This window comes from Prunus avium, chromosome 3, assembly GCF_965620075.1.
Source record: "Prunus avium chromosome 3, drPruAviu1.hap1.1, whole genome shotgun sequence".
NCBI classification, from domain to species: Eukaryota; Viridiplantae; Streptophyta; class Magnoliopsida; order Rosales; family Rosaceae; genus Prunus; species Prunus avium.
The window spans coordinates 11,906,073-11,919,298 of record NC_142286.1 but is presented as its reverse complement, the minus strand read 5'-3'; the positions used below and the strand labels follow the sequence as shown (position 1 = coordinate 11,919,298).

At 38.2% G+C, this 13,226-nt stretch overlaps 1 protein-coding gene across 1 annotated transcript; it reads right to left on the bottom strand.

Moving 5' to 3' along the window:
- Positions 1 to 10,881: 10,881 nt before the first annotated feature.
- Positions 10,882 to 11,295, bottom strand: LOC148295634 (uncharacterized). Its single transcript, XM_088250550.1, has one exon. The coding sequence runs from the start codon at positions 11,293 to 11,295 to the stop codon at positions 10,882 to 10,884; it is 414 nt and encodes a 137-aa protein (XP_088106676.1).
- Positions 11,296 to 13,226: the final 1,931 nt, after the last annotated feature.

The window sequence follows — 13,226 nt, the reverse complement described above, 5'->3', positions numbered from 1 at the left end:
TGAGTGGACGTTTGTCTTACATGAGCATCATTATTCTAATATGGAATTGCATGCATAAACGAGTTTTGATGAGATTTGAGTTATCTTGGTTTTGTTGGGATTATGAAACTATATTATTGTCTTAACTATGGTTTATAGTATTTGATGGGATTCTCGGATTAATGTATGATTTGAAGTATATGGATATTTTGAGCTTGGGAATATGATATTTGGGATGCTTTGATTTTGATTATTGGTTATGTTGGTTGGAAAGTGGATTTTGGGAGATATGTATATTGATGACTATCACTTATTGGTTTTTGGATTTGCCCCATGATATGTATCTTCCTTGGTTCGATATGTTACTTTACCACACGGGCAATGTTGGATTCCGGTATGTGGACTCACATGTCGATGATGGATGCCGAGGTGTGGGTTCAGATCCGGGCACCCTTGGCGGGGTGTGCTGTAAGCCCTTGAGGAGCAATCTGTGCACGTAGGACTTAGTTTGGCCGCATTGGCGATGTAGGATTCCGGCGTGTGCTGTGGAGCGGTAGTGCCCCAGTTGGACAGCTCATCCCTAGTCGCACGGTAAAATGTTGATACCCTGAGGGCTAGTCAAACAATCTAACCCGGTTGGATTATTTTTCTCGATACATGTGATGGTATGAGGATGATATATATATACACACCTATGTACTTTATTTTTGTCACTCACAATTTCTGTTTTGCGCCCCTCATGCTGTCGTTTGACGTGACTCGAGCAATCAAGCCAAGTCTTCCTCTTCTCGTGCTTCGACTTCATTGTAGGATACTTTTGTCATTTATCTTCTGCAAAAACTACTTTGGTTGTATAACTACAGAATTTCCTAGATTGCTTAGTTATTGCCCATGTAAGGTTGAATTTGAGGTCGGAGGCATATCTTGTAAACTGTGTGTGCTACCAGTTGGGACTTTATTGTGTTGTTTTTACAAGTGGAAAATTTTGGATAAATCCATTTTTCAGGGGAGACTGCCGAAATTTCGGTAGAAGTCTCGGCCCTTTTCCTTTGTTTTGGAGAATAAGGTTATTTTTGTAAGTGGGCCCAACATTGGTTAGAGGTCGGACAAACCACAGGGTCTGTCACAGATTCCGAGGGGAAATCCAGGGCAAGTCCTATCAAAAGGCCTTGTCCATTTAGTTCTTAATTTTCCTCATTTCTTTTTAAATTCGTGAGTTCTCATATGCATCATTCCTAACTTCCTCAAGTTCATTCAATTGGAGTTTTCTCAAGGTACTAGCATCTCCAAGGCTAAAGTTAGTCTCAATGACCAATTCTTCCGAGTCGGATTCACCGTTTTTTCCAAAATTTGCTCGATTTCCTTGTTTGCAAGTTCATCTTGGCCACTTGTCTGTGGGTGGTATGGAGTGGAAATCTTATGTGTTATCCCATATTTTTTCATCAACGCTTCAAATGGTCGGTTGCAAAACTGTGATCCTCCATCACTAATGATCGCTCTAGGAGTACCAAACTTGGACAATACATTTTCTTTCAAAAAGTTCAAAACAGTCTTATGATCATTCTTCTGACATGGTATGATTTCAATCCTGTTTGTGTCCAATAAATCTCGGCTGATAAGGCCGACCAAAGGAGCTTCTCCTCGACCATGACGCCTGCCCAAAAACCGAACATGGCGAGTTGTCATTTGTTTTTTCCTCGTAAGATAAAAGTGAGCTGAGAAGGCGCAACCATCATGGCCTCGGCAAGCTTTGAACAAAGGAAATGACAACCCCTCAAATACACGGCCAAAATAGGAAAGTCAAGTCGCCATGTGGCATCAAGGTCCCACGCTTCATTTAATGAAGTAACGCCCCTAACTAAAGCAAAAGACCCACGATCCATATAAGCGCATTTAATGTGCGAGGGAAGAGGGGAAGTGATTGAAGTTAGGGTATGGTGAGGAAAATCGGGGTGATTAGGTGCGAAAATCTTACGACTTATAAGACTAAGTCACCAACCGTCAGACCAGAGCATTAAATGCTCTTCCACGATTAGGGTGGCGGCCGGGATTTACGGGGGTCACACCACCATACTTCACGTTCCCAAATGACGACTCGACTGCCCACTATCTCTGATCAACCTCATCATGCAAATTTTCAGCCTTACTGTCCTCTCAGGACCTCTCCTATAAATACCAAGCTCCAACTACGTTAAGGGCAAAATACAAGCCTCTAACGGAGCAGACTATATTTTCCTGCCATTTACTTCATGTCGTTTATCCTCTTGTAATGCATTTTCAATATCTTTACTTGCTTTCTTAGGAGTAGTGACAGCTTGTAGGAAAATCCATTCATCAATATATCATACGACCCTTGGTTTTCAAGGCGCCGGAGCACCATCCTTGTTATTTTTTCCATTCATCCCATATATTATACGACCGTTGCAACCCAGCAACGCGCAGGAGCACCACCCAAAAATCCACCACTAACAACTACCACTAACGGCCTTGTAGCTCAGGCCGTGAACCTGACGACTGAGATCAGTTCCTCTCTCGGTCACAATCGCTCTGATTAAAAGTCAAACTAAAATAGGGGCGCAACTCATCCATCCATTCATTCGCATCACCCTCAAATGCACGATAGACCGTGCTAGCACGCCCTCGCACAAACATACCGCACCAAAGAAGGACGACCTGTGTTGACGCGAATCCCCTTGGCCCGGAGCACAAGGCGGTGAGATTTGCAGAGCCAACAAATCCATTTTGAAATATAATCCACAGCAACAAGGATATATAAGTAACCAAAAGATGGGGGGAAAAGGACCCATAAAATCAATGCCCCAACAATCAAAAATTTCAATGATTACAATTGGGTTAAGAGGCATCATATTATGTCGAGTAATTTTTCCCAACTTTTGGCAACTTGGACAAGTGTTGCGAAATTCATACACATCTTTGAGAAGTCTAGGCCGATGAAAACCACATTGAAGATTTTGGCCGAAGTCTTTTTGGAAGAAAAGTGACCTCCACAAGCCTTAGAATGACAAAAAGATATGACACTAAATATTTCATCATGAAGAACACGTCTACGAATTACCTGGTTAGGACAATCTTTGAAGAGATACGGGTCATCCCAAAAGAATTTTCTCACCTCAACCGTAAATATATTTTTCTCTTGTGAGGTCCAATGAGGTGCGATAAGACTTGTAGTAAGAAAATTCACAATGTTAACAAACCATGGTAATTTAGAAACACCAAACAATTGTTCATCAAGAAATGTGTATTTTATAGGCAAATATTCATAAGGCTCCTCAAAAGATATCCTAGAAAGATGGTCTGCAACAACATTATCCACCCATTCCTTGTCCTTGATTGCAAGATCAAATTCTTGGAGAAGCAAAATCCATCTAATCAATCGTGCTTTGGCTTCCTTCTTTATCAACAAATACTTCTAGGCCGAATAATCTATAAAAACAACAATTTGTGAGCCCAAAATATATGATCTAAACTTTTCCAATGCAAAAACCGTAGCAAGCAATTATTGTTCAGTTGTAGTGTAATTTTTCTATGCACTATTCAAAGTTCTACTTGCGTAGGAGATAACAACAGGCTTCTTCTAACACTTTTTTCTTTTTGTTGCCGGATTTGGATAGACATGTCTTGTAGACGAAGTTATACTTTTGAAAACTCCTGGACTAAAATACATTTAAAAATTCCGAACTTATACTTTGAAAAAGTGAACTAATATTCTTCGGATGGATGGATGACATCATTCTTAATCCAGGCACACTAGCCTAATAGCACCATCACTGGCATCACACATTATTTCAATGGGCATGGACCAATCTAGGAGCTGAATTATAGGAGTTGATGTTAGCATTTTAATTAATTTCTCAAATGCTTCTTGACATGCATAAGTCCAATCAAATTTAGCATCTTTCTCCAAGAGATTATTCAATGGCCTTGCAATTGCACTAAAATTTTGTATGAATCTCCAGTAGAAACCTACATGTTTAAAAAAGATCTAATATCTTTAACAGTTTTAGGAATAGGCAAATTAGCAATTAATCAATTTTTGACTTATCCACTTCAATTCCTTTGTGAGAAACAATGTGCCCAAGCACTATGCTAGATGTGACCATGAATTGGCATTTCTCCCAGTTAAGCACCAAAATTTTCTCCTTACACCTGATAAGAACATTTTCACGGTTAGATATACAATCAGAAAATGAATTACCAAACAGAGTAATATCATCCACGAAAACTTCTATATATTTTTCTACCATGTCACTAAAAATGTTTATTATGCAATGTTGGAATGTAAATGGTGCATTGCAAGTACCAAAAGGCATTTTTTCTAAAAGCAAAAGTTTCAAATGGGCAACTAAAAGTTGTTTTTTCTTGATTTTTCAATGAAATCTCAATTTGATAATATTATGAAAAACCATATAATAAACAATAATACATATGCCCTGCAACTCTTTTTTATAATTTGGTCAAGAAATGGTAAAGGAAGATGATCCTTTCTTGTGACTGAGTTCAATTTGCGGTAATCAATACACATTGTCCATCTGGTAGTGACCCTAGTTGATACCATTCCTCCATTATCATTTTCAACTATTGTGACTCCTGATTTCTTAGGAACAACCTATGTAGGACTTATCCAGTAGTGATCAATTGGATATATGATACTTGCATCCTAAAGTTTAAGTACCTCTTTTTGCACAACTTCTTTCTGTCTGCCGCGCAAATCTCACGGCCTGGAGTTCCGGGCCGAGGGGATATGCATTGACACGCGGTTTCCTGCTTTTGGGTGCGGTGCGGTTGTGCGCGGGCGTGCCAGCACGGTCTACCGTGCGTCGAGATGTTGATGAGTGTAGGATGGATAAGTGGTGCGCCTGTTTGAACTCGTCTTCTAACCAAACGATTGTAGCCGAGAGAGGAACTAGTCTCGATTGTTAGGTTCACGGCCTGAACTACAAGGCCGTTGAGTGATGGTGTTGGTGGTGGGTTTTGGGCGGTGCTCCGGCGCGTCGCTCAGGGAGCGACGGTCGTACGATATATGGGGTGAGGGAACGAACAACAGAGATGGTGCTCCGGCGCCTTGAAAATCAAGGGTCGTATGATATATTGATGAATGAATTTTCCTTATAGTCTAACACTACTCCTAGGAAAGCAAGTAAAGATATTGAAAGTGCATTACAGGAAAAAATAAGTTGCTCCGTGGGAGGCTTTGGTTTGGTGTTTGAACTCTTTGAATGTAGCTTGAGCCTTGTATTTATAGGAAGAGTTCCCGGAGGAGCAATCGAGGCTGAAATTACGCATAGTGGAGTCTGATTAGCGCAAGTGGGTAGTCCAATCGACATTTGGGATCGTGAAGCATGGTGGTGTGACCCCATAAATCCTGGTGAATCTCGGCCGCCGCCCTTGATCGTGGGTTCTGAGCTTCTGGCCGTGGAGACGCATTTATTGCTCTGATAGTTGGTGACCTTTTCTCTCAAGCTGCAAGGATTCTTGTGAGAATGTCTACGTCTAATCACTCTGTCTTCTGTCGCAAAAACCTGACTTCAGTCACTTCCCACCTTCCCTCATGCATTAAATGTTTATTTGTGGCCAGTGGGTTTGCTGCATTAAACAGGCACTACTTCATTAAATGAAGCATGGTCCCCTGCTATCACGTGATGATCTGACTTTAATATTTCTGGCCGCGATTTTGCTCGGCCTGCACTCGAGGCCGAGATGATCATGCTTTAGCATTTTTCTTTTGTCTTCAGGAAGGCAAAACACCTTGTTGAAGCGCTGCGTTTCAGTTTTACGAGCAAGTGCCTGGGCCGAGAAAGGGGGCTCCTTCGGCCAGCTCATGGCCGTGATTTATTAGGCACAAACACTTTCATTGTTGGGTTAAGTCTACATTAAGCCTGCCTAACTGGTTTAGCATCTTCTTCAAGAAAAAATGGGTGTGTGCAAATCAAAGGACTAATACTTTTAATATTAGATAAAGTCCATCTAATAGTAGTCCTATGATTTTTCAAAACTTTAAGTAACATAACTTCATGGAGAAGCTCTAGTTTAAAAGATATTACCACATGATATGCCTCATCTTCTCCCAGAAAAGCATAGTTAAGTCCAGTAGGAAGAGGCTTCAATTCACACTTTGGGGCTTCTTCTCTTGATGATTTTGTCTCATCACTCATAGTTGATAGCTCCTCATATTTTGGTACCCAACTATTATGTTCTTGTACCTGTGCGGAATCCAACAAAGAACAAAAATATTGTACTTCAAAATCTTGTGCAAAATTATAATCCCCATTTACCAAACAAATTTGCAATGGATCAGAAGAAAAAGAATAATTAAAGCAATTTTGAACAATTGTCTCGATCATGTAAACTTCTTTGTCATTTTCATTGTTTGCGGGCTGCTTGCATATGTTGAATATGTTGAGCTCCAATGTCATGTTCCCAAATGATAGTTGCATAAGTACATTCCTGCAATTTATATGAGCATTAGATGTAGCAAAAAATGGTCTTCCAAGAATAACAGGAATTTGAGAACTAGAATGCACAACTGGTTCAGTATCCAAAACTATAAAATCAACTAGAAAATAAAATTTGTCTATTTGAACCAGCACATCTTCCATCATACCTCTTGGGATTTTAACTGAACGGTCAGCCAATTGCAATGTGACTGAGGTGGGTTTTAATTCACCAAGACCTAATTGCTTATAAACCGAGTAAGGCAACAAATTAACACTAGCACCCAAATCCAATAAAGCTTGCTCAATGCTAAAATTCCCAATAATACAAGAAATTGTAGGGCAACCTGGATCTTTGTACTTGGGAGAAGAAATAGTTTGAAGAATTGCACTTACATTTTCAGTTAAAATGCGATCTAATCAACATTGTGCTTTCTTTTGATAATGCATAAATCCTTTAAAAATTTTGAATATGAAGGAATTTGTTTTATAGCATCCAAGAGAGGTATATTGATTTTCACTTGTTCAAAAACCTCCAAAATTTCAAGATTTTGATTTTTCTTTATAGCTTTAAGTGCTTGGGGGAATGAGCAGGTAAAGGGCACTTAACAATTTGAGAATCATTATTTTCTTTTTCATTATTTTTGGATTTTTCTAAATTCTTATTATTTTCAACTGTTTCTGAATCCTCTTTCCCAATTATTTTTCCACTGCGAAGAGTAGTGACAGCCTTCACATGTTCATACTTATTTTCATTCAAAGAAGAAGAAGGGGTAGTTACCTCTAACTGTGCATGTGGATTGGGTTGGACTTGAGAAGGAAATTTACCATTTTCTTGAATTGATAGTGAAGAAGTGAGTTTGGAAAGAGTGCTCTTAATCTCACCAATGTCTTGTGTCTTGATTTGTGGCAATTTGTCTTTGCATGAATTGCTTCATAACATCTTCCAAATTTGATGACGATGATTATCCTTCCACCTGTGGAGAATAATAAAAAGAATTAGATTTTTGTTGAGGCACATTATTATTAGTATTATTTCTCCAACTGAAATTTGGGTGGTTTCTCCATCCTAGATTATATGTTTCAGAAAAAGTGGATGGTTTTTAAAATTGATTCACAAAGTTGGCTTGATCATGCAATATTTCTCTGAAAGCTGGGAGTGTTAGACACTTGTTTGTTACATGTTCCATGACCCCACAAATTTCACGAATCTCAAAAATTTCTTTACTTACAATTCAATTAACTTTTTGAGGCAATTTTGGTTTTAGAATATCAACTTCCCTAGCCATTGTTTTCAATTGAGGTTTGAGACTATCTTCCTCCTTAAGGTGATAAATACCGCTGCTGGAAGGATTAGTAGAAGATTTTGCCTTTTGGGAATTAGGCTCAAATGTGTTGGGAGTGCTCTAAATATGGATATCTCTGCAATTTCATCAAGAAAATCAAAAGCATCTTCAGGATCTTTATACATAAAACTTCCATCTCAATAAATTGTCAATCTTTACGTGTTAAGCTATCATAAAAATGACTTACCATCCTCCATCTTTCAAAACCATGGTGAGGACATAACATTAACAAATATTTAAATTTTTCCCAAGCTTGAGGTAAAGACTCAATGTCTTTTTGAGCAAATGTGGTAATCTGTTTTCTCAAAGAATTTATTTTTTGAATTGGGAAAAATTTCTTGAAAAATTTAGTTTGCATTTCAAGCCATGTTCCAATTATTCTTGGCCTTACAGAATAAAGCCAAGTTTTCACTTTATCTTTTAGTGAAAATGGAAAAAGTTTTAGCAAAATAGTATCAGGCTTACACCATTGTGTTGGAAAAGTTCCACAAACCTTTCTCAAACTCACGCACATGTGAATATGAATTTTCATATTCCATCCATGAAAAGTTGGTAAAAGTTGTATCATGCCCAGTTTAAAATCAAAAGTTTGACCATTTAATGGAAAAATTATGCAAGATGGCACAGTTGTACGAGCAGGATGCAAATAATCATGTAATGTCCTAACAAGTGGATTCTCATCATTATGAATACTATGATTATCTTCATCATTTTGGGGCACTTCCAATTTGTTATTATTATTGTTCTCAGCCATTTCTGATGAAGTTTGGTTAAACTGACATACAAGTTTTGAGGGAGAGAAGGTAGAGGAGCTCTAGAGAGATGTTTGAGAGCTCCCCTCCTTGGGGTATGTTTGAGAACTAGGAGAATTTGAGGAAGAGAAGGGAGAGGATCTCTAGAGAGGTGTTTGAGAGCTCCTTCCCTTGGGGTGTGTTTGAGAACTAGGAGAATTTAAGGAATAGAAGGGAGAGGATCTCTAGAGAGGTGTTTGAGAGCTCCCCCCCCCCCCCCCCCCCCCCCCTTGGGGTGTGTTTGAAAACTAGGATAATTTAAGGAAGAGAAGGGAGAGGAACTCTAGAGAGGTGTTTGGGAGCTCCCCCCCTTGGGGTGTGTTTGAAAATTTAGAGAACTTCACTATTTATAGGCATAAGGGAAGTAAAAATCCGATTTGAGTATTGCCTCTACTAACAACACCCACTTCTCCAACTTTACCTAACTTCCCCACAAAAAATAATTAGCTCATGCATATGTCATGCATGACAATGCACTGCAGTCAACTTGTAGGCTCATTTGGGGCTTGTTCCTCCATTCTGAAAAATCTGGAAAAATATGGATCTTGAAGCTCTTTGTCTTATCTTTCTAACCATATGTAGCCCAGTGCAAGGAAAAATCGGAAAGGCCTTCAAATATCCCTTTTGGTACAGTAACAGATGCTGCCAAATTTCACCTTAAGTTTCCAAAACTTGCATAACTTCCTTTAGAAGACTCGGAATCATGAACCGTAACATGCTCCAAAAACTAGACTTCCACATATTTCCAATGGTGTAAGGCTCATTAGCTGGTTCTTCCTGAACACATATAGTCCAATCCGTGAAGTTGACTGATCTGCAGATACAATTTTGAGCTAACTTGACTCCAAAATGCATTAAATGAATCTTAAAGCTTGATACACTGAAACAAACACAAAAAAGATTAAAAGCACGAGTTTAACTCAAAAACATAACGAAATCATAAGCTAGAAGGGTACAAAATTGTATACAATTATGCACTATTCACGTATCCTCAAGGAGCAGGTTGACAAATGTCTACACACAAAGAAATAATTAAACGTACCAAAATAAAAGTGACAAGCAAAATGGAAAAGTAATTTGATTTGAATGTTGTAGAGATTGAGTTTAAAAATTAAATATCAATAATGGAAATGCTAAGACATCAAGGTTCAATTCTTTAAGCAAAATATGTTTGATGCTCTTTAATCCAAATTGTAACTTGATTAAAATTATCATTGAGAAACTTTAATCAGAAGATAAAGAAATTAAAACCAATTTAATTTTTCAATGTTATCTTTTATTAATGATTGTTCAAAAAATGAAATTGTTTAATATCTAATCTTTTAATTTAAAAGCATGTTAAGTCAATTCATAACAATGGGAAAAATATAATTGAACTTATGAAAAGATAGTAGCATTTAACATCAATCAAAATAAAAGGATATGAAAATATTGAACAACCAAAAATAAAAGAATTTAGCAATTCATACCTTATATTGAATTAAAGAAAATTTCACAAACTTACTCAAAGGACATTCCCTTTAGTCTTAGCTAGAGTTCTAGCAACTCGATACAAAGGAAAACATAACTAAATTTTGAATGTAATGGATAAAGAAAATTTTGTCATAGTGGTCTCCTTGCCAAATAAGTTGATGGGTGATTTATAGTAGTTAATGAGGTGGGTGGAAAGTTAATACATTCATGGTGGGTAAAGAAGGGTTTAAGTGAGGGATTAATTGGATTAAACATGTGTTGATGGTGGAGAGTTAGTGGAAAAGAAATAATGGTGAGGCAGTGGGCATTAAATGGCTATGAATGACATGAAATAGGCTCTTTAGCCTCAACAGTTTTGTCTTCTTTTCTCTATCTTTACTTCTCTTTATAATCACAATAATCTCACGATCAATTCTTCAATAAAATTTGCTAACAATTCTCTTCACACTTGGCTTGAACTTGGACAAATATATATCTTCATATTTTGGCTTTCCAACTTCCTACAAAAGATAAATTCACCTAATAAGTTCACCAAATTAAATACAGAAAATTCATAAATCCAATTGGTGAGAATGAAATGTAACATCAAGTGAATTTTTTTTTTTTAATTAAGCCAAATTTATATCATAAGGTCTCCAAAATAATATTAAAAATATGTAATTTGAGACTCTTGTCACAAATATTCTACTGTTAGAATGTTTGCACAAACACATCTGCCCGAGTGTCTCCTTGGGAATGTGACTTGCACTTGGTGCTACTCTTGTTGGCGAACATGTCGCTTCTCTAACCTGCTTGTTTGGTTGATTAGTCGGCCTGCCTGGTAGACTTTTTCGCAGCAATTCAATGGTCATCCCAGAGCGCATAGCATTCTGCAGTCGCGAATACCTCTGCTAGAGTCTGGTTATGAGCGATAGTTAACTCGTGGTATAAGTCGTTCTCGATTGGCAAACCCTTCTTGAAGGCAGAGGATGCGATCCGGTCATCACAACCTATGATTTTTGTCTTTTCTGATTTGAATCTCTTGATGTAATCTTGGAGGGACTCATCATGCTTCTTATGTAGGTTGAATAGGTGGTCAAGGTTCTTCTTAATTGTCCGATAAGAATTGGACTCATTGATGAAGACAAATGCTAGCTCCTTGAAGCTGTTGATCGACCCGGATGGCATGGTATGGAACCAATCATAGGTTGCCCCTCGTAAGGTCATTGCAAACACCTTGCACATCAGCGCCTCTTCAGACTTGTGGAGAACCATAATACTTTTGAAGTGCTTCAGATGGCTCTCGAGATCGGAATCCCCTTTGAAGTGTGTGAAAGAAGGCGTTGAGAATCTCTTTGGGGGGTAGCCTGCTCGATTTCAACGGTGAATGGTGAGAAGTTTGCTTGGTCCACCTCCCTACGTAGAGCATCTTGGAAATCTCCTCCGATCTTCAAGTCTCGAAGCCGGTTATTCACAAGCTTCTGAACATCTGCTACGTGCATTGCCTGCGGGTCATGCTGGTGACCTTCATGATTTGGGAGCGGTTGGTTGACTTCCTTGTTGGCTCGCAAGGGCTGACCTCCTTAGTTGTCCTGCCTATGCGGCGTATTGGTGGACTGCGTCTGCGAGGGAATCCTTGTGGCTTGTCGATGGGAATAGGTTCTTCGGAAGTGGGCTGCGGAGCACCTTTCTTTACGAACCTCATGACAAGAGTCGATGGATTGACCCCGCAAGATTGGTCTCCTCCGCCTGTTCATGAATTTTAGTAAAACACAATCATCATCTCCCAACTACACCTATGCGAGCACTCTCGCAAATACTCTCATCATTATTCTCTTCCGTTCTCTTCCTCTTGGCAAAGAGCTCACATACCCCACTCAAGAAACAAATCTCCTAATCCAATTTGGTGCACAAATATTTCATATGTCCAAGTTGTCAAGAGTTGTAGAACACTCTTTTACAGACATAGTAAAAGTAAGAATATCAGCAAGTTGGTTTTTAGACTTCACAAATGGTAAATCAAGCACTTCATCCTCCAACTTCTCCTTAATGAAATGTTGGTCAATCTTCATATGTTTAGTTTGCTCATGTTGTTCAGGATTGATCGGTGCATAATTACATATCATTTTGTACCCTTTAGCTTATGATTTGGTTATGTTTTTGAGTTAAACTTGTGCTTTTAATCTCTTTTTTCTTTGTGTTCACTGTATTAAGCTTTGGGACTCATTTAATGCATTTTGGAGTCAAGTTAGCTCAAAATTGTGTCTGCAGATCAGTCAACTTCACGGATTGGACTCTACTTTCTCAAAAAGAACCAGATAATGAACCATATGTCATTGGAATGATGAAGAAGTCTAGTTTCTAGAGCATTTTACGGTTCATGATTTCGAGTCTTCTAGAGGAAGTTATACAAGTTTTGGCAGCTTAAGGTGAAATTCGGCAGCATCTGCGTTACTGTGCAAAAAATGACATTTGAAGGCCTTTCTGATTTTTCTTTGAGTTGGGCTACATATGGTTGGAAAGATAAGACAAAGAGCTTCAAGACCATAGTTTTTCAGAATTGTATGAATGGAGGAACAAGCCCAAAACGAGCCCACAAGAAGACTTCAATGCATTGTCATGCATGACATATGCATGAGCTAATTGTTTTTTGTGGGGAAATTAGGTAAAGTTGGTGATGTGAGTGTTGTAGGTAGAAGCAATACTCAATTCAGATTTGTACTATCTTTAGGCCTATAAATAGTGAGGTTCTCCAAGCTTTCAAACACACCCCAAGGGGGGGATCTCTCAAACACCTCTCTAGAGCTCCTCTCCCTTCTCTGCCTCAAATTCTCTTAGTTTTCCTTTTTAGTTCTCAATTGTTGTAACAAAACCCTTTTGCTAAATTATCCTTTATGTTTTTATGAGTTGTACTCTATTTTTCATTGTAATGTAATCTCTCATTTTAAGTTTTCAAGTTTGATTAGTTTCCAAGTTTCAATTATGGTTTTTGTTCTTATTCATTATGCTTATAAGTTAATATGCTTGTTTGAATGATTGATCACCATTAAAACTTGTATGTTAGCTATCTTGGTTTGAATTAAGAGTAGACACCATGCTTTAATTCGAATTGAACTATGAATAGGAAGAGTATGTATGGACATTCGACAACAGGGATTAGACATTCTTCTATGCTTAATGGATTTCTAATGCTTAATTTTAGGTTA